We start from the raw sequence: 21,623 nt of genomic DNA, 5'->3' as shown, positions 1-21,623 counted from the left end.
GCTATAGGAAGTTTGGGAACGGTCCAGTTAGCCCATTGGGGCAGTTTTTCGCCCTCCACAGCCTCCAGAGACTTTCCTGAAGTCTGGGGAGGGTGAAAAACAGCCCCAACAGACCAACCGGGAGTTTGGAAACAATCCATTTCTGGCTTCTGAAGGGCAGCTGGGGGCTGGGGGAGGGGTGCTGGGAGAAGCCGTTTTCCTCCAAAGCCTGGGGAGGGGTTGTGTGTACTTGCACCGGGGTAGGGGGGCGCATGCACAGGTGGGCGGGGAGATTGAATGGGCACATGCCCAATTTTGGCAGGCCATAAGAAAAAAGTTCGCCATCACTGTATTACACCCTTTTTTTATAAATAATTTTTATTAAACCTTTTACAAAACGAAACATAAAAACCAAATCCAACATCCATTTCTTCCCATTCCTAAGGCATCGGTAAATCCCATTTTCTTTATCACCTTACATATTTTCCGTTCGATTTACATTTGTAATTTCCTCTTTACATTTATATTTCCTATAACCTCTATGACATATATCCTACTACCATTCGTTATTTCTATACTCTAACCATTGATTTATCCCATACTGTATAGTGTTCTTTATCTTCTTTATCTTGCAGTTTAAGAGTTAATTCAACCATTTCCGCGCGGTCCATTATTTTTTAAATTATCGTATTTTCAGAGGGTATGCTGTCTAATTTCCAATTCCGGGCGTATGTTATTCTTGCTGCTGTCAGTATACTACACCCTTAAAGAGAAGATAATTTAAGATAATCATAATTTATATGCAGGGTATGAAAAACACAGCGCTTGTTGATAGCTAGCAGCACAATTGTTAAGTGAATCTGGCTTCGCCTTTTACTAGTCAGAATGTCACAAAATGTAGCCACATGACCCCGAGATATTATAACCATCATAACAGTGGTGGGTTGCAGGCGGTAGGCCCCGGTACGCATGTACCAGTGACTACCGGAAGCAGCAGCCACCGTACCGGAACGGTGCTTTGGAGGGCCCGTCCGCCCTCCCTGGTTCCTTACCTGTATATGAAGGAAACGGGCTGTCTGCGCATGTGCGCACAGCGTACAGCGTCTGCACGATGCTCTGCCGAGCAGCTGGAGCATTGCAGGTGGTGGGTGCGCATGCATGCTCAGTGGTGCACGCCCGGCTCCCGTTGCAGCATACGGATTGCAACGGGAGCTGAAAGCCACCACTGCATCATAATTGCAGGCCAAACATCCAAATTTTGATTCCATGGGGATGGACCATGGGGATGCTGCAAGAGTTGTGTGAAAAATGGTCATGTGTCATTTTTTTCAGCGCCACTGTAACTTCGAACAATCACTAAAAGAAATGGTTGCAAGTGGTTGAAAACATCTGTAAGTGGCATATGCTTTTTCTTCGAAGAAACATCAGGATAATAAGAGCCGTGGTGGCACAGTGGTTAGAATACAGGATTGCAGGCTAATTCTGCCCACAGTCAGGAGTTCGATCCTGACTGGCTCAAGGTTGACTCTGCCTTCCATCCTTCCAAGGTTGGTAAAATGAGGACCCAGATTGTTGGGGAGCAAAAGGCTGACTCTGCAAACCGCTTAGAAAGGGCTGAAAATCACTATGAAGCAATATATAAGTCTAAGGGCTATTGCTATGGTATGAATACTTTGCTATTTTTTTTTACAGGATCAAAATAAATTCAGTGATAGATAAAAGTCTTTGAAGTTCCATTTGTATGCATTTTGCAATTGCTTGCAAAATGTTATTGATGGGATTAATTGATGGCATCCCCTCTAGACTGCATGAATGACGTTTCTGCATTTTTCCCCAGCTTGTCTCTGCTCCATAGAAGGCTCTCTTTATGACACCTGCAATCAAGAAACTGGTCAGTGTACTTGCCGTCCCAGAGTAAGTGGACTGCGCTGTGATGCCTGCATTCCTGGGGCCTATGGATTCCCAGACTGTCAAGGTAATCACAACGCTCCATATAGTTCACATTGCCAGGGTTAAAATCTTGTTTCAAGATTCAGGGTTAATCTAAATGTTGGGCTATTAGAATAGCTACTACTGTACCAGGCCGTGTTGCTAACCTTGTTTTAAAATGGATTTATTCATAGTCTTTGGTGGTGTTTTGCAATATGGCACCTTGAAGATATGTGGACTTCAACTCCCAGAATTCCCCAACAGGCATACTGGAGGGGGAATTCTGGGAGTTGAAGTCCATACACATTCAAGCTGACATACTGGCTGGGGAATTCTGGGAGTTGAAGTCCATATATCTTCAAGCTGACATGCCGGCAGAGGAATTCTGGGAGTTGAAGTCCACACATTAACATGCTAGTGCGGGCTAGTTGGGGAATTCTGGGAGTTGAAGTCCACACACCTTCAAGTATGTGGCATGCTGGCTGGGGAATTCTGGGAATTGAAGTCCACACATTTTCAAGCTGGCATGCTAGCAGGGGAATTCTGGGAGTTGAAGTTCACCCAACCTCTGGCTGCCAAGATTGAGAAACACTGTTCTATATTGCTGAAATTAAAAACCACATAAAATCCTCGCTTTGGTTGCTGAGCGCTTTGTTCAATTTTTTTGGCACATAATTATTTTTTTATTTTTTTTATCCTTGAAACCAGTTTTCTTCTTGGCAGCTAATGTAAACTCTTAGTTATTCTGCCAAGTCCTTGGCAATAAATAGCTTTCTAGGAACAGTGTGTGACGGATGCTTTCTTTCTTTTTCTTAATGTCTTCTCTGATCTGTGTTTGTTTGTTTCAGTGGGATCTTGTAACCCTGCAGGGCTTGTACATGAAGATCCTTCTCTACCTGAGGTAGGTCTTGTGAATACTGAACTGAGCGTGGATACTTGCTTATTCATATGTTATTAAATTGCATGCTGTGAGGGCTGAATGCAAAGTGAACGTAAGATGGTTTCCCTCTCTCGTGGCAGCTACAAAATGGCTGCCAAGCAGGTACAGTTCAAAATGGAGGATCCAATCTAGGTCAGTCACCAGGACCAGAGATTTAGTCTTCCAAGAAGGTCCTCAGGGAACGTCTCTCTAACATAATGTGCGCTTTGGGCTATTCTGTGTGTCCTCTTTATGTGGTGTCTGGTTGGGTATGGCTTCCAATTGGTGGACTGTTATGCTGATGGCCAGCTATTAGGTCGTTGGATGTTGTTTCTTTTGTGCTGCCAAGACTTCGGCTCCTTAAATATCTGATAAGCTGATGATAAATCAGCATTCCTGTTGACTGAAAAGGGGCCCGTTTCCCAGGTTCCAATCATTTTCCTGGCTATCTTTGTACCTGCTCGGCCAACAATCTTAGTAGCTGTAAAATTGAACGCATGCCAGTGGTGAAATTCAAAAAATTTCCCTACCGCTTCTGTGGGCCTGGCTTGATGGTCATGTGGCGGGGCAGGCATGACTTGATGGTCATGTAACCAGGTGGGCGTTGCTGCACAACTGACTCACACACAACGTAAAAGCAGCTGGACTTTGCACAAAAATGACCCCTGCAACAAGCAGGAACCTCACAGAGTCACAGAGAGCTCAAAAACCAACAATCACACTTTACACGAAAGTAACATAAAAGCTACACAACTGACTCACACACAATGCAAAAGCAGCTGGACTTCACACAAAATGGCCCCTGCAACAAGCAGGGACCTCACAGACAATCAGGCACAGCTGATTGCCGCATAGCTGATTGGTAGTTAAAAAAAGCTTTAAAAAAAGTAATAAAAAGTTCCAACGATCAGCTGATTGTCAAACAGCTGATCTTGAAACTTTTTTTAAAAAACTTTTTAAAGCATTTTTTTTTTACTACTTGTTTGGGCGAACTGGCCCGAACCGGTAGCATTTCACCCCTGATGCATGCCCTTGTTCATTGCAATGAGAGGCTACCAATGATTTCGGGACTCCTCGTCTGACCGCTCACTTGTGTTCTTGCAATCTGGTGGTTAGCTCCCTACCCATCTGCCGTGTTACAGACACAGGGGCAATCCATGCAGGAGATCCATATATATAACATTAGAATTCAATTCAAGATGCTGGTTAACAGCTGGTTGATACATTGGTTGGGACCAGATTGTTTGAAAAACCACCTGTTTTCCATTAAATCCACTTGCCCCACCAGGACAAGAAAGCTGGGTACCGTATTTTTCTGAGTATAAGACACACCTTTTTCCCTCCTAAAAGAGTGTGGAAATGTTCGTGCGTCTTATACGCCGAAGATAGTCATTTTGGGCCTCTCAAAGCCCCACCCCCTGCATTCCATTTTTGCAAAAATTATGCTGTTTTTCACAAAGGTGGAGGGGTTTTTGCCTTCCCCCAGCCCCCAGAAGCACTCGGCAGGCTTCAGCAGTGCTGGGGGAAGGCAAAAATACCCTCGGTTTTGTGAAAAAGGGCCGTTTTCCACCCATTTTTTGCAAAAAACGGGAGCGTGTCTTTGCCTTCCCCGTGCTGAAGCGTGCAGAGTGCTCCTGGGGCCCAGGGAGGACAAAAACTTTTTTTTCTTATTTAACTCTTCGAAATCTTGGTTCGTCTTATACACTGGTGCGTTGTACAGTCCGAAAAAGTACAGTCCACAAGCCTCCTAAAGGCTATTCATGCCTTTTTAAAAAAAAACGGGCTTGTTTTTGCGAAAAACGTTTGGGGAGGTTTTTGCGAGGCAAAAACTTTTTTTTTTAATTTGCCTCTTCAAAACTTTGGTGCGTCTTATACTCCGAAAATTGCGGTACATATTTTCCTCTTCCATCTGATGTATTTTCGGGATGGCGTTGGAGCCTCTTCCTCATTCACTTTCACCTATTTGTTCCTCAGGGATCCTGTGAATGTCGGGCCTTTGTGGAAGGTGAAGCTTGTGATAAATGCAAACCTCTTTACTGGAACCTGACTCCAGAGAATCCATTTGGATGCACAAGTAAGAAATATCCCTTGTTGGTGTGGACTCAGTCCAGAAGGACAGGCCTCCTGGCTCCCACCTTCTGACAAGTGAATTTACCGTCAAGACTCTATGGAGATTCTCAGTCATCCAGGTCATGGTAGTCCCAAAGGACTTTCGGGTTTTTTCCTTGAGGAAGACATTTCGCTTCTCCTCCAAGAAGCTTCTTCAGTTCTGACTGGATGGTGTGGGGGAGGAGGGATGGAAGGATTACAGGTACTCCTCAACTTACGGCCACAATTGAATCCAATGTTTGTGTCGCTAAGCGAGACCCGTGTAACGTGACTTTTGCCCCCTTTTATGACCTTTCTTGCCACAGCTGTTAAGTGAATCACTGCAGTTGATAAGTTCGTAACACGGTGGCTAAGTGAATCTGGCTTCCCCATTGACTTGGCTAGTCCGAAGGTCGCAAAAGTGGATCACATGACACTGCGACCATCGTAAAGATGAATCAATTGCCAAGTGCCTGAATTTTGAACATGTGGCCGTGGGGATGCTGTAACGGTTGTAATTCTTTAAAAAAGACCATAAGCCAGTTTTTTTCAGTGCCATTGTAACTTCAAATGGCCACTAAACGGATTGCTGTAAGTCGACTACTAACTGTAGCATCCCAAGTCCACGTCCCGATCAGATGATGGACGCAGAGCAATAAATGGAAATATAAAGCCTCGGCATTGATTTAACAATGGTTTCACGGCAGGGGTGGCTCCCGGCAGCACTACTGCCGGTTCGCTCGTGTGCGTGCCGTGCATGCGCGCATGCTTGATGCGTGCTGTGGGCGCATGTGCAGTGCGGTTAAAATTGTTCTGTGGATGCGCAGAACCAAAAACAAGATGGCACCGGAAGAACCGGTTTGGGGGGCTTGGCAGTCCTGGGTCGCTGCAACCTGCAAACAGGCTGCCAAACCACTACCGGTTCAGCCGAACCGGTCCGAACCAGTAGGAACCCACCACTGGTTCACATACCACACTTAAGCCATAAGGTCTGTTTTTATTCAGTTGTTTATTGAAGCAATTTATTTGGCTGCCAATCTCTTAGCAGTAACTCAGAGTGGTTACAAGTAATTAAAACCAAGCAATCCCACCATAACAAACAGCCAAGCTCTATTGTGTAATGGACATGTATAATCAAGTCTTGTATTAGTTAAGATGGTGGTGCGGTGGCCTAGAGGTGGAGCACAATCAGGAGACTGTGAGTTCGATCCTAGGTAGAGGCAGATATTTCTCTCTCTGGGCACAGTGATAATATATCTGCTGAACAAAACTCCGCATTGGCAACAGGAAAGGCATCTGGCCATTAAGCACCCTGCTAGCTCCATTCAGTTGCCCAGACTTCACCCTGAAAGTGATTTGGGGATCGTTAAAAGAAGATGAATTTAACATTATGGGTCATAGCTTAATCCATGTGTTGTAAGGAATGTTACTATGGCTTCTCCAATAAACGGGCTCTCCAGTTGTTCTTTTGTGTTTTCCTTCAGGCTGCCAATGCAATACCATAGGAACAATGGCAGGCGTTGCTGAATGCCAACAGGTAGGTTATTCTAGCCTTCCGCATCTTGATGCCCTTCCACTTTCACTCTTTGCTGTTTGGTAGGCTGATGGGGAATGATGGGATTAGTAGTGCAACACAATGGGAGGTTGGGAAAAGTTACTCCAGGTCAGGTCTTTCTAATGGTCTGCACAGTGGGTTTATTTTTGTCCCCACCTTGTAGCCAAGCAAATTAAGAAACGGTGACAAGTAACTTTTCTGAGTTAATTTCATACCATCGTCTATATACTGTTGAAATTTGTGTCTGTTTGTAACTTTCCATTGGAGAAACTGGTGCATCATAAGGCAAGATTTATTGAAACTAAGGACTTCAAATGGGCAAACTTATAGAACGCAGGGACCTATTATTCCCGTGAGAATAACATTTTGGAAAGTTGTGATCTCTACCGCACTACCACGTTGCTGTTGCTACTGCAGTCACATGAGCTTCGTTTCCAACACTCCCTGAGATTATCTATCTAGTTGTCTGCAATGTGTAGAAATACGAGTTAAGCCATCCATGAGATCTGGCTGTCTCATCATCTTAAAAACCTTCAGAGATGTCCCACAGGAGGCAACTTCTTGTTTTTTTCTTTTGAAGACGTTTCGCTTCTCATCTAATAAGCTTCTCCAGATCAGACAGGATAGTGGGGAATGGAAGGATTTATATTCCTTGCAGACAGCTGGTCATTTGCATCCTTTTAGAGGGTTGTTGAAGCATTTGGAGATTTATCAGTGTCCTCAGGGTCAACTGAACGGAATGCACAGGTACAGTATAGATGATACCTTGCTCAGTAGTAGTAACTGTGAAAGGGATCTTGGAGTCCTAGTGGACAACCATTTAAATATGAGCCAGCCGTGTGCAGCAGCTGCCAAAAAAGCCAACACAGTTCTAGGCTGCATAAATAGAGGGATAGAATTAAGATCACGTGAAGTGCTAATATTGGTTTATAATGACTTGGAATACTGCATTCAGTTTTGGTCGCCACGATGTAGAAAAGATGTGGAGACTCTAGAAAGAGTGCAGAGAAGAGCAACAAAGATGATTAGGGGACTGGAGACTAAAACATATGAAGAACGGTTGCAGGAATTGGGTATGTCTAGTTTAATAGAAAGAAGAACTAGGGGAGAAATTTCCTGACAGTTAGAACAATTAATCAGTGGAACAGAAATTGCCTCCAGAAGTTGTGAATGCTCCAACACTGGAAGTCTTTAAGAAGATGTTGGATAGCCATCTGTCTGAAACGGTATAGGGTTTCCTGCCTAGGCAGGGGGTTGGACTAGAAGACCTCCAAGGTCCCTTCCAACTCTACTATTGTATTGAGTGGTGCTTTTGGTTCCTGTAGTCTGAATTTTTTTCTCCGGAAAGCCATTCCTACTCCCACACTATTCAAAGGAGGTTCATCCCAAATTGCGTAGCTAAAAGTCTGTAGAGATTCTCAGTCATCCAGGTCAGGGTTGTCCCAAAGGTGCTTTTTCTGGAGGCAACTGGACTTCCTTGTTTTTTCTTTTGAAGACGTTTAGCTTCTTATCCACGCTCTGACAGGTTATCAGCTGTCCACAAGCAATAGAAATCCTTCCATTCCCCACTATCCTGTCAGAGCCGAAGAGGCTTCTTGGATGAGAAGTGAAACGTCTTCAAAAGAAAAGAAAAAAAAAAAACAAGGAAGTCCAGTTGCCTCCTGAAAAAGCACCTTTGGGGACAACCACAACCTGGATGACCGAGAATCTCTACAGATTTGAGCGATGGAAAATCCACAGCCTCAGTAGGTCCACCGTTGAACAGATATTGTTATTAGGAAGGTTGCCTTTATATTTAAATGAAATCTAAGCAACTTGCAACTTTGATCCATTGTTTCTTGTCCTGGTTTCTTTCACCATGAAAAAATAGATCGCTGACACCTTTTCTGTGGCTTACCTATGCGCACCTGAATATGATACAATTTTACTTTTGATACAAATAGATCTTATTCCCATCATTTTGTCTTGCTTTTTTCCATCTTTAAAATGTGGAGTGGTCATATGCTGTAATCAATCAATCAATCAATCAATCAATCAATCAGTCAGTCAATCAGTCAATCCATCTTTCTGTCTCTTAGGGTAATGGTCACTGTTTCTGCAAGCCGAACATTTGCGGCCAAAAGTGTTCTGCTTGCCGAGAGGGATACTTCAGTCTGGAGAGCGGTAATTACTTTGGCTGTAAAGGTACATCTTTATATCATTTTATATCTTTTATAAATGTTTTTAAATCAGTAATTGGAAGAAGACAATAAGCTCTAGGTTCATCACCCAGAACCGAGGAGACTCATAGAATCCTGGAGCTGGAAAGGAAGAATTTAAACTGCCTGATCTCAAGCGTCCAGCTTTAAGATGGGTTTCTTCATCCTTATTTTCATTTCCCCCCTGCAAAAATGGAAATAATGTTGGAGAAACAGTGGCAGATAACAGTTATCGCGTGGAGTTACCCCGTGTGGAATTGTCACGCGGTGAGGTGGCTGTGGTGAGTTGTCTCGTGGGTTGGCCACGGTAAGATGGCCACGGCGAGTTGGCCATGGTGAGTTGTCCGATTCCGGTATTAAAAACATGGTAGTTATAGTCTTTATTGTCATTGTACAAAATAAATACAATGAAATTGGTTTGAAATTGATGTGTAGAACCCAGGATACATACATTGCAAAAGAACTTATTACGGACAACGGCTGTGCATAATCCCAGGGTGACTTATTGTTCGTTCATTTATTCGTTCATTTGTCCATTCAATTTATATCCCACCTTTATTATTTTTATAAATAACTCAAGGTGGTAAACACAGCTAACACTCCTTCCTCCTCCTTTTTTCTCCACAGCAACAACGCTGTGAGATAGGTTGGTCTCAGAGAGAGGTACTGGCCCAAGGACACCCGGCTGGCTTTCATGCCTAAAGCAGGACTAGAACTCCCAGTCTCCTAGTGATTGGACCAAAGTCACCCAGCCAGCTTTCATGCCTATAATAGGACTAGAACTCCCAGTCTCTTAGTGATTGGCCCAAAGTCACCAGATGGCTTTCATGCCTAAAGCAGGACTAGAACTCATGGTCTCCCAGTTTCTAGCCTGCTGCCTTAAGCAACAAACCAAACTGGCATTAAAACCTCCCAAGTACCGTAAGAGGAAAATTTCCTTCCTGTTTCTGCTGATTAGATATCTAGGTTGGTTCCTTGGATGGTGTGAAATGGCTAATCTACAGGCACAGCTGGAAAACTTTATAAGTCAGCAAGGGATAACAAGCAGAGTATCCGGCATAGTTTAAAACTGGACAGTGGTAGAAAGAATTCCCAACCAGGCTGGAAGTCAATGTGATATCTATAGATATAAAAAAACAGCTGTGTGTATGTATGTTCCAGCATAACTCTGGAAAGCCTCAAGTAATTTCATCCATACTTGGTACACAGATGATTTACTGTCTGAAAACAAATACTGTGGGGGTAAGACACCCCTAAAATACCTCGGGGTGAGGTATTCTGTTAAGATACAGCCTGTTGTGCCTTAAAATGGCTTCTACTGTACTGCTGTAAAATGGCTTCTACTGTGTAGCACAGTGGAGTTGCCATGGTAATGGCTTCACAATACTCCACAAGAGGACTCCCTCTGGGAAGGGGGAAAATCCAACATTAGAAATTATGTTTGGTCCGGACATTTCCCCCCTATAAATAAATACCCGGCCAATGCTGGATTATCGGCTAGTAATGGAATAAAAATAGATGTCCAAACTGCTTCCATTCCTTTTCGAGCCACATGTTGTGATTTGCTACTTGGGACCAACTATCAACAGTGGAAGGTAATTGTGTATGTCTTCTTGCAGGATGCCATTGTGACATCGGGGGATCAGTTGGTCCTTTGTGTGAGGAGACGACGGGATCTTGTCAGTGCAGACACAATATCGGAGGACCTGCGTGCTCTGAGTAAGAAACAGTTCCAATGGATCTATTGTAGGGCATCCCGGACTGGTAGATTTCTAACTCTTTTGAGTATCGAGTTCCATTATTATTTTATTTTTATTTTACTATTTTATATGTGTGATAGCGTGAATGAGCCACTGGGAACACAGTCCTAAAGACAAGGAGGAGAATGAAAAGTTCTTAAGTGCAGGTAGTCCTCGACTTACGACCGCAATTGAGCCCAAAATTTCTGTAGCTAAGTGAGACATTTGTTAATTGAGTTATGCCCCATTTTACAACCTTTTTTGCCACAGTGGTTAAGTGAATCACTGCAGTTGTTGAGTCAGTCACTTGGTTGTTAAGTAAATCTGGTTTCCCCATTGATGTTGCTTGTCAGAAGATTGATGATCTCGTGACCCTGGGACATTGCAACCGTCGTAAATATGAGTCGGTTCACACGAGCACAGGAATACCGTAGTGGTCGTAAGTGTGAAAAAGGGACACGACATTTTTTTCCATGCCATTGTAACTTCGACGAGTCCCTAAATGAACTGTTGTAAGTCGAGGACTACCTGTACTGCATTTTTGTTACTGTTTTAATTTTAATATTTTCTTGATAAGAATGCAAATATAGATAGATAGTCCTCGGCTTATGACCACAATTGACCCCCCCAGATTTATGTTGCTAAGCGAGTCATTTGCTAAATGAGTTTTGCTCCATTTTACAACCTTTCTTGCCACCGTTGTTAAGTGAATCCCTGCAGTTGTTAAGTTAGTAACAGCATTGTTAAGTGAATCTGGCTTCCCCATTGACTTTGCTGGTCAGAAGGTCGCAAAAAGGGATCACATGGCTCTGGGTTACTGTAACCGTCATAAATATGAGTCAGTTGCCAAGCATCTGAATTCTGATCATGTGACCATGGGGGTGCTGGAAAGGTCGTAACTGTGAAAAATGGTGCTAAATCACATTTTTTTTCAATGCCGCTGTAACTTTTGAATGGTCACTAAATGGTTGAATGTTGAAGACTAAATGTAGATTTGGGGCAGGGTGGGCTCCTATGGGTTTTCCTGGGTTCGGGAGAGCCCGTAGCTAACGTTATGGCCGGTTCGGAAAACCTCTAAAAACCCCTGGTTGGCCACGCCCACCGCACTCCACCCCTCCCTGCGCCTCCCAGGAATCTCCACTCGGCCTGTTTTGGATGCAAGATAAGTGCAGGGCCCTCATGGAGACTCCGGGAGGGGGAAAACAAACCTTCTGAAAGGCCAGAAATGGCCTGTTTTCAGCCTCCGGAGGACCTCAGGAGCCCGGGGGAAGCAGTTTTCGCCCTCCCAGAGGTTTGAGGAAAGCCTCCAAAGCCCGGGGAAGGCGAAAACGGCCGATTAGGCCACGCCCACCACGGCCACGCCCACCCAGCAATCGGGCAGAGAACCTGTTGCTGAAATTTTTGAAGCCCACCCCTGATTTGGGGGTATTCTGGTGGGGGGTGGTGGCAATGATTGAATTGTTTTTAAGCATATGGCATTTGTCTGCTTTGTGATACAGAAAGGAAGTGCGTTGTTTAATAGATTCCTTCATTTTTATCTCCAGTCCTGCCAAAGGCTATTATATCCCTGACCTTCACCACCTGAAATACGAGCTGGAAGAGGGAACCACCCTGGATGGAAGGCCGGTTCGCTTTGGCTACAGTCCTCTGGAATTTGAGAATTTCAGCTGGCGGGGATATGCACAAATGTCTCCCATCCAGGTACTCAGGTGGACGTGAAGGACAGTTTCCAACCACTAAAATTTGAGATATGCAAAGCACTTCCGTACAGGTATTCCTCAACTTAACGACCACAATTGAACCCCCAACATTTCTGTGGTTAAGTGAAACATTTGTTAAGGGAGTTTGGCTCCATTTTATGACTTTCCTTTGCCATCAGGGGTGGTATTGATTTACCTTCCCTACCGGTTCGCAAATGTGAGCACACGCCCAGCCTTCCGTGCATGTGCTTTTGGTGAAAATAGGGCCTAAATGGGATGCCGTAGAGCCGGGGCGAGTGGGCGGGGCCACCCACAATTTCCGCTATCAGTTCGGGCGAACTGGTTTAAACGGTAGAATACCACCTCTGTTCGCCACAGTTGTTAGGCAAATCACCGCAGTTGATAAGTTAGTAACCCAGTCAGTTGTTAAACTGAACCTGGCTTCCTCCACTGACATTACTTGTGAGAAAGTCGCAAAAAGGGATCACATGACCCTGGGACACAGCAACGGTCATTACTATGAACCCGTTGCCAAGATGCTGAATTTTGATCAGGTGATCACGGGGAGGCGGCAACATTCGTAGCTGTGACAAACGGTCCTCAGTCAGATTTTTCAGTGCCGTTGTAAGTTTGAACGGTCACTAAATGAACTGTTGTAAGTTGAGGACTACCTGTATATAACCCAAAGGGTAAAAGTCAACATCTCTAACACCACATGTGCTGTCAATGAAATAAAATAATTTAAAGTAATTTATGTAGGATTTTCATGGCTCTCCTACAGAAGTGCTTTATTTGCTGAAAACTTAAAACACAGGTAGTCCTCGACTTACAACAGTTCACTTAATGACTTTTTTGAAGTTAACAACGTTGGTGAAAAAGGTGACCGATGATCGTTGTTCACACTTGTGACCCTTGCAGCATCCCCATGGTCATGCAATTAAAATTCAGATGCTTGGCCACGGACTCAAATTTATGACGGTTGCAATGTCCCGGGGTCATGTGGTCCCCTATTGCAAATTTCTGATAAGCGAAGTCAATGGGGAAGGCAAGATTCACTTAGCAACCTTCTTGCTCACTTAACAACTGCGGTGATTTGCTTAACCACCATGCCAAGAAAGGTCATCAAATGGGGCAAAATTCAACTGCCTCGCTTAACAGCAGAAAAGTTGGGTTCAGTTGTGGTCACAAGCTGAGCACTGCCTGTATTTGATGTGACTTTCGAAATCTCTCAGAAGTTTTCCAAAACCTCAAGGTAAACTGAGCCCAAAGTAGATAGCTGATTCTTATTGTTGCTTTCTGGGGAGGATCTAGGACAACTTGGCGTGACCAATTCTCTGTGACCAACTCATGGCCAACACTGCAGGACAAGACAAGAGTTACACTAATATGGAAAAAATGGTGGAATAGACTGTTCTGACCTAGGCTTCCCCGAAAAGCACGAAGCAGATTCCTGGTCCCGACAAAACCCCTTTTATTAAATGAATTCCTTTCATTCACATTCAGCAAAGGCCTGGTAAACAGTCTTTCGAAGGTGAATTTATGACCGCAGACCTTATTTAGCTTGGAAAGCTGCCACGTAAATATTTTCCAAACGCAGTGCGGTGCAAGGAAAGACTTGGCACAGAATCTCTGAGATTCATGGACAGATCTTCACACTCCTGAAATGAATGAACAAACAAATTATTTCCTGCAAAAGCCCACTCCCCTTTCGCTCCTCTTTTATTTCCTATGGGAGGGGCCATTCACCGTCCACCTGTGTCCTTACTCCCAAGTTGACCCTGATTTCTTAGCTGTTCTTTTCTCCTGGCAGCTCTGCACATGCGCACCCTGGAAACAGTCTCCAGCTGTTCCTTTGCCTCACTGCTGTCTAAGGCAGCTGAGAACTGCCAGATGGCCTTGGCCCCATCTCTGCCTCTGACACAGAGCTCTTGTCCGAGCCCTCCCCAGCCTCTAGGACTGGCCCACGTTCCTCCCCGACCTCCTCACTGTCCGACTCTGCTGGTGGCCCACAACACAGACTCATTAAAGAAAGGATGCAAGAGGAGGGACAAAATGAAATGTGAATGACAAAAAGTAAAATATTTTTTAAAATTACTTTAAATAATTACATTGAATTGCTAAATTGTCCCGCAGCGAATTGGCCACGGAGAGTTCTCCCACTGCAAGTTGACCGTGGCGAATTGGCACACCAAGTTACCTTAAATTACCTTTATTTGGATTTGCCGCGGGACAACTCACTCCAGGACAAGAGTTACACTAATAGGGATTTTCATTACTTTAACTTGGTAATTACTTTGTCAATTATTTAAATTCAATTTAAATGATTTAGATTTATTGAGAGAAATTTAATTTATTTAAATGTAAATAAATTACTTCAAAGCAATTACCAAGATAATAGTGGTAAGTACCTTTATCAAAGAAATGGTGGGATTTTGATTACTTTAAATACTTAAACTGAATTGTTGAATTGTGCCGCAGCAAGTTGTCCCATAGAGAGATGTCCAACTGCAAGTTGGCACTGGCGAGTTGGGCGTACTAAGTTGTCCCATTTCAAGATAATCTCTTAGAGTTAGGACAAGAACAGCTGGATAAATCCCCTTAGGAGACCGTGCCTAGGAAGGAAGTGTGCCGGGAATCAACAGGGTTTATTTTAGAAAGAGAACCCAAACAGATCTCCTAAGGGGCAGTTCACCCCTACATCCTCTTTCCCTGCACTTTGTTTATAACATCTCCCTGTTCCTCAAAGAAAAGGAAATCCTTCACTTTCCATTGCAGCTTTGGTTGCTTTTCATCTCCTGGAAGATGGCTTGCATGCTTGGATTCTTTATTTATTTTGCAACCCACCCACCCACCCTGCTCAGACAAATGGTTTGTCCAGTCTTTTCTTAAAAACTCCCAGTGCTGGGGCATCCACAACTTCTGGAGGCAAGCTGGTTGATTATTCTCACTGCCAAGAAATTTCTCCCTAGTTCTAGGTTGCTTCTTTCCTTGATTAGTTTCCATCCATTGCCGCTTCTCTGCCTTCAGGTGCTTTGGAGAATAGTTTTGTTAAGTGATTAAGCTCCCCCGTTAGGAGAGTGGGTATGCAGAGAAGCGTAATGAGAGTGATATGGAATAACACGCACAAACCAGCATACAGAGACACTGAATAGTATAAAAATATAGTAGTTTACTATGTAGAAATATAGAAGTATTTAGAGTCCAGTTAACAGTCCAAGTCATACACAGTTCAGTCAGTCAGTTATCAATATTCTCAGTTTAACACACAAAGTAGCTAACAGTTGCAAACCACAATACCTCAATATACACCAACCAGCTTCTAACAAAACAGAGAGAGAGCTAACAGCCATTCTGGCTCCCTCTTATAGCTGCTTGAGGTAACAAGCCAATTACATCTGTGAATCATTTAAAGCAACAGATACATTTGTTACAATCATGGCTTATATACATTGCCAAGCCAAGCCTAGGGTTACATCCCTAACAAGTTTGACTCCCTATTCTTCGTGGCAGCCCCTGAGATATCGGAAGACTGCTATCATGTCACCCTAGTCCTTCTTTTCCTCAAACTAGACATACCCAATTCCAGCAACCGTTCTTGTTTTAGCCTCCAGTCCCCTAATCACCTTTGTTGCTCTTCTCTGCACTCTTGCTAGAATCTTTTTTATACACTATGGCCACCAAAACTGGATGCAGTATTTCTCTTAAGAGCTAAACTGCCTTAATTCTGTCTCACTTGCTTTGGCTTGCTGCCTTAGGGCATAGGATCCTGGGAACGCTTTGCTTCACCTGGTTGGCTGGTGGCAGGTGACGGTGGAGGTGACTTAAGGTGTGCTCTGCTTCTCTCCCCTTTCCCTCCCACCAGCCCAAGGTAGTGTGAAGCCCCCTGATCTCTTCTGCCTCGCCTTCTTCACCACCAACCAGGGGCCTGCCAAAGGGAGGGTCTCAGTCCTTCAGGAAAGAAAGTTTAATATGTATGGCAACTGTAGGTGCTGTTTTTCGCTTCTAGACTAATGTCTTCCCACCTCCACCGAGCCAGATGTTGTGTTTCTCCTCCAAAACGTCACTTCTGTCCCTTCTCCCTTCCTTTCCAAACCAGGCCTTTGGATCCCTCCTTTTAGAGAATTGAGAAAGGGAGGGAGACTAGCCAAGCCCGAGGGGTAGAGAGGCAGAGCAGGGAGCAGACTCAGGATGGATTTGCAGTTATGATGTGTGTGGCTGTTTCTTACCTTTGCAGAACAAAGTGAAAGTCACGATCCACGTACGAGAAGGAGAGCTCTACCTCTTTCATGTCATCTTGAGGTACATCAATTCAGGGAGCACCACGGTACTGGGCAAGATCACCGCTTCTCAGCCACGAAAACGAGGTAAGGGTCAAGATGGGATGGCCAAAAGGACAGAGATGGGTAGACGGGTAGGTGGGAGATTGAAGAGGATACAGTCACTTAACCTTACCAATGTTCAGGGCTGCAACAAACCGAGCTGGGAATGGCTTAGATTGAGTTAGTCCTTGCCTAACAATTTGTGGGATTTGGTTAACAATGACAATGGAGACAGTTGGGATTGCTGTTGCTAAGTGGGCCTTGGGTTTGACAGTCCTGAACTAGATGATCAACCAGTCAGGTTGGCACTATGATCTTGTGATGGAATCCTGTGAGATGAATGCATCAAGACCAGCATGCCTATGGAATATGGCATAACTAAGTGTTTCTCAGCCTGTCCTCATTTTAGGATAGGTTGACTCGCTGGCTGTGGAATTCTGGGAGTTGAAGTCCATCCATTTTAAAATGGCCCACGTTGAGAAACCCTGACACAGCTGTTAACCCGTTCATAGAGTAGCTGTTGTGGCCCACCAGTGGCCAGCAGAGCTGGTAGCAGATTTGGATAGTGAGGAGGTTGGGGAGGAACATGGGCCAGTCCTGGAGTCTGGGGAAGGCTCTGATCAAGGCTCTGTGTTGGAGGCAGAGAGGGAGCCAGAGCCCTATGCCAGTTATCAGCTGCCTTCGGAGTCAGACATCAGTGAGGCAGACGAACAGCTGGAGCCTGTTCCCAGTGTGCGCATGCACAGAGTTGCCAGATGAAGGGAACAGCTAAAGAACAGGGGTCGGCTTGGGAGTAAGGCCTCTCCCAGAGGAAATAAAAGAGAAGTGAAAGGGGAGTGGAGTTTGCAGGAGACAATTAGTTCGCTTAATTGGTTCTTGACTCTCTGAGACTCCTTGCCAAGTTTTGTAGATATGTCAGCTCTCCAAGCCAGAGAAGGTCTGTGACTGTAAATCCTCCCTTGAAAGACTTTGTTGGATGTGAATCAGCAGAATTCACAGTAACTTAACAAAAACGTTTTTTTGTGGGGACAAGGAGTTTGCTTCATGCTCTTGGATAGCCTCGGTAAGAACAATCAATCAATCAATCAATCAAGCTTTTATTTCTAAACCGCGCCCTTTCCTAAACAGGACTCGGGGCGGTGTACAGTCATTATTAAAAACCATATACATATCAAAATAGAATACATATACATAAACATAGACATAGACGTAGACGGAGGAGGTAGAAAATATACTGTACCATATTTAATTAAAATACAAATAAGATTAAAATTCCCTTAAAAATTCCATGATAAAATGTTTGCCAGGAGGTGAAAGATGGAGCTATAAATCGGCTAAGCCAGCTAATTGGAACAGGCGGGTCTTAAGCTTCTGTCGGAAGGAGCGGAGGTCGTTAATAGTTCTAATATCGGAGGACAGTAGCATTAGAGCTGGTTCTCCATTTTCCAGCCCAAGGCAAATAATTTGCATGCTTTCTAATCCAACGGAAAGTCAAATGTATATCTTCTCCTAATTGCAGGTACCGAACAGACTAAACAGATCGTGTTTGGGCCAACCCAAGAGCCGACATTTGTCACTGTTCCTCACCACAGCTTTGGAGAACCATTTGTGTTGAGTCCTCATGTTTGGTCTCTCATCATTGAAGCTGAAGATGTCCTTCTTGTAAGTCTGGTCTTCCTTTTCTCCCTACAGGCAGGATGGAGGCCCAAGGAATCTTGAGCCTCATATTTCCATTCTTCCTTCTAGGATTATCTGGTTCTGCTTCCCAGCTCTTATTATGAAGCTCCTATACTGCAATATACAGTCTCGGATCCTTGTACCTATAGTCCAGCTCCTGAACATGTGGGTCAAAAGTAAGCCTTCCATTTTTATTTTTTGTCCTAACTTTGTATTGCATTTTGACCTACAGCACACTTGGGATGCGGGCGATCTTTTATTAGGTTAGCTGAGCCACCCGTTGCTTGCTTTAATTGAAAAAAGTAATATCATAGCGGGTTATGATAGAGGGACGTGGTGGCTCAGTGGCTAAGACGCTGAGCTTGTCGATCAGAAAGGTTGACAGTTCGTGTAACGGTGTGAGCTCCTGTTACTTGTCCCAGCTTCTGCCAACCTAGAAGTTCGAAAGCATGTAAAACTGCAAGTAGAAAAATAGAAACCACCTTAGGAGGGAAGGTAACAGCGTTCCGTGCGCCTTCGGTGTTTAGTCATGCCGGCCACATGACCACGGCGACGTCTTCGGACAGCGCTGGCTCTTCGGCTTTGAAATGGAGATGAGCACCGCCCCCTAGAGTCAGGAATGACTAGCACATATGTGCATGGGGAACCTTTATATTTTTTAATATCATAGCAGTCTCAAAGGTGCTTTTTCGAAAGGCAACCGGACTTTGTTTTTTCCTTGAAGACGTTTCACTTCTCATCCAAGAACCTTCTTCAGTTCTGGTGGAGGATGGAAGGATTTATACTCCTTGCAGGCAGCTGCTCATTTGCATTCTTTTAGTGAGTCGTTGAGGCCACCTGGAGGTTTATCTGTGTCCTCAGGGTCACCTGTGTGGTGCAAATGGGTGTGGAGCCTTTTTGGAACTGCTGAAAGGACTGTGTTGTAGACTGGAGTCAGATGATGTTGTATCCCTCTCCCTCTTTTGAGAGGCTGTTCAGTTTTGACATAGATGGCTTCTTTGACCCCGCTTTCAAACTAGCAGTCCTCTCTGTCCAGAATGTGGACTTTGCTCATCTTCAAAAGAGTGTCTTTCAAATGCAGGTGGACTGCTGAATCTAATCCTGATGGGTTTGTTCTCCTGGATCTCCATAGACATAATTTCTTAGTAGTGTCTTTAGTTGCCGCACCTAAACAACCTATGCAACTGGAAAGTAATGCATATGTGTGTCATGATTCGGGTTAATGTCAGGGTTCCCAAAAGCACCCAAAATTAAATCAGAGTCCAAGGCAAAGTATTGCTCAAAGTTCCAATTTATTAAGCGAGCCAAGATGGCACATTTGGGAAAACCCGAATCTGAAAGCTTCCCGGTTTTCTCCACCTATTTGAAAGTTCAAAATCTTGCCCCCACGCTGGCAGATCCACCCATCCAGTTCCGGTCAGGTGCAGAGGTACCAAGACGAAGGATGACCTTGGCAATCTAAAAGGAATTTTATGTTGGTTACATCACATTTGACTCCTTACTATCCCCCCTCCCATTTCCCCACTATAGAAACAGCATAGTAGACAGAAGTGTGGCAGGGCAAAGATCCAAAAGGAACCTGGCTGCAGGCCTGACAGTGTGTGTCCAGTCTTGTTAGGAATGCGAGAAAATAAGAACAATTAGTCCTCAATTTACAGCCATTTGTTTACTGACTGGTCGAAATCACAAGAGCAGTGGAAAACTGGTTCTTACCCTTATAACTGTCTCAGCATCCGCAATTCTGCACCATCAATTCTGCACCATGATTAAAATTCAGGCATTCGACAACTGGCATGGATTTGTAATGGTTGCAGCATCTTGGAGTCATGTCATCCCCATCTGCAATTTTCCCAACTGGCTTCTGAGCGGGGGGCGGGGGGGAGCTGGATTGCTTAACAAGGGTTGTACAATGGGGTGGATCACAGTCACCTCGCTTAACAACAGACATTCCGGTGCCAATTGTGGTTGCAAGTCGAGGGCTACCGGTAGTGAAAGCTGATCGGTCTCTATTAATTCTATCTTTTCTTTGCAAAGGTCAAAGAGCAGCCTATAAAACATATTAAAAATAAATAAATCAAATCAGCCATCTTAGTACAGAAGCTCAGGTGTATTATTGGCAAGTAGACACCTAAGATTAAATGAAACGGCAAACCCCTTTCAAGCCAGATTCACTGGCTAGGATTTTCACAGATGCTCCATTGTAGTTTTCTTGGCAACCCTGTGGAACTGGTTTGCCTTATCTTCTTCTGGTGTTTTTTTCCAATTTCTCAGTCTAGCCTGAAGCCAAGGGATTCTCCAGAGAGTAAAGTAATAACAATTGAAAAAGTGAAACATTGAAGTAAACTCAGGTCTTGACGGATGAACTAAGCCAAGGTCAGCTAAGTGCTGCTGTCTGTTTGGGGCAATTTTTCTCTTCAAAATATTTCTACAGATTTTACTTGACTAGAAATTTGGCCAGGATTGAAATACCGTATTTTTCAGAGTATAAGACGCTCCGGAGTATAAGATACACCTTAGTTTTTGGGGAGAAAAATAAGAAAAAAAAATCTGCCTCTGCCTACCAGCATTCATTGGTATTCATCTGGCTAGCGTCCTTAGCAAACAGACTAGTCAGCTTCAGCGCATTAGTTCGCTGGTTGTGAGTGCGTGCTGTCGCGTCTCATTGAGGCTGATACGCAGCTTCAAATACACAGCTGATCGTCGCAGGGAATTCCAGTGAGTAAAGCAGGCAAAGTGCAGAAGTGGTCAGACAAGGCAGCGGCTGTTCCGGGTTGCCATTTTGGCCTCCGCGCCTTGTGTTTTCTGCCTCGAAACACTCCGTTTGAGACCCGTTCAAGGCTGCGGGGATCACCAAAGCACATTGCTGCCAATCGCCGCCCAAAAACGTGATGTGCAGAGGCCAAAAATGGGGCGTGTGGAGGCGTAAAACGCGATGTGCACTGGCAGAAAACACGATGCGCAGAAGCGGTAATCGGCAGCCTTGCAGCCTTCAACGGGTCTCAAACGGAGCATTCAGGGGCTGAAAACACGAGTTGCAGAGACCAAAAACGCAAGCAATGGAGGGGAGATGGTCTGTGGCAATCTCTGTAGCCTGGAAGAGGTCTAAAACACGACGCGTGGAGGCCAAAAAATGGGGGCCGGCGGGTGGGCAGGGCTATATTTGGTGCATAAGATGCACCCATATTTTCACCCTCTTTTGGGAGGGGGTTAGTGCGTCTTATACTCCGAAAAATATGGTAATACTCATAACATATACTTTTTAAATCCTGTGAACTGATGGGTTAACTATGTTTGGAAGTACAAAGGGAATATTGAATGAATTCTGGGTTTTATTTTGGGCCTATAAAAGACTCATTTTTTTCCAAGTAGCCCTCTTAAGTTTAGGTAGAAGGAAGAACTAGGGCAAATTCTACTGTATCTGTCCCTTCCTTTATTTTTTGCTTCTGGCAATTTAAAGGCAAACTTGAAAGAATATGTGAAATGTTTCTCCTTGATCAGTGATGGGCAATGTCAACCTCTT

General features: G+C 44.4%; 1 protein-coding gene across 1 annotated transcript in view; it reads left to right on the top strand.

The window, feature by feature from the left end:
• Positions 1–21,623, top strand: part of LAMA5 (laminin subunit alpha 5) — a 258,524-nt gene that overhangs the window by 118,731 nt on the left and 118,170 nt on the right. Inside the window, exons 16-25 of the mRNA XM_081949680.1 lie at positions 1,817–1,954; positions 2,757–2,809; positions 4,802–4,901; positions 6,400–6,452; positions 8,549–8,654; positions 10,288–10,387; positions 11,952–12,108; positions 16,342–16,471; positions 17,946–18,088; positions 18,173–18,279. Coding sequence (XP_081805806.1) covers positions 1,817–1,954; positions 2,757–2,809; positions 4,802–4,901; positions 6,400–6,452; positions 8,549–8,654; positions 10,288–10,387; positions 11,952–12,108; positions 16,342–16,471; positions 17,946–18,088; positions 18,173–18,279 — 1,087 coding nt within the window. The remainder of the gene's footprint in view (positions 1–1,816; positions 1,955–2,756; positions 2,810–4,801; positions 4,902–6,399; positions 6,453–8,548; positions 8,655–10,287; positions 10,388–11,951; positions 12,109–16,341; positions 16,472–17,945; positions 18,089–18,172; positions 18,280–21,623) is intronic.

Source organism: Natrix helvetica (genome assembly GCF_964273705.1).
Source record: "Natrix helvetica genome assembly, chromosome: 3".
NCBI lineage: Eukaryota > Metazoa > Chordata > Lepidosauria > Squamata > Natricidae > Natrix > Natrix helvetica.
This window is presented reverse-complemented; position numbering and strand designations above follow the sequence as displayed.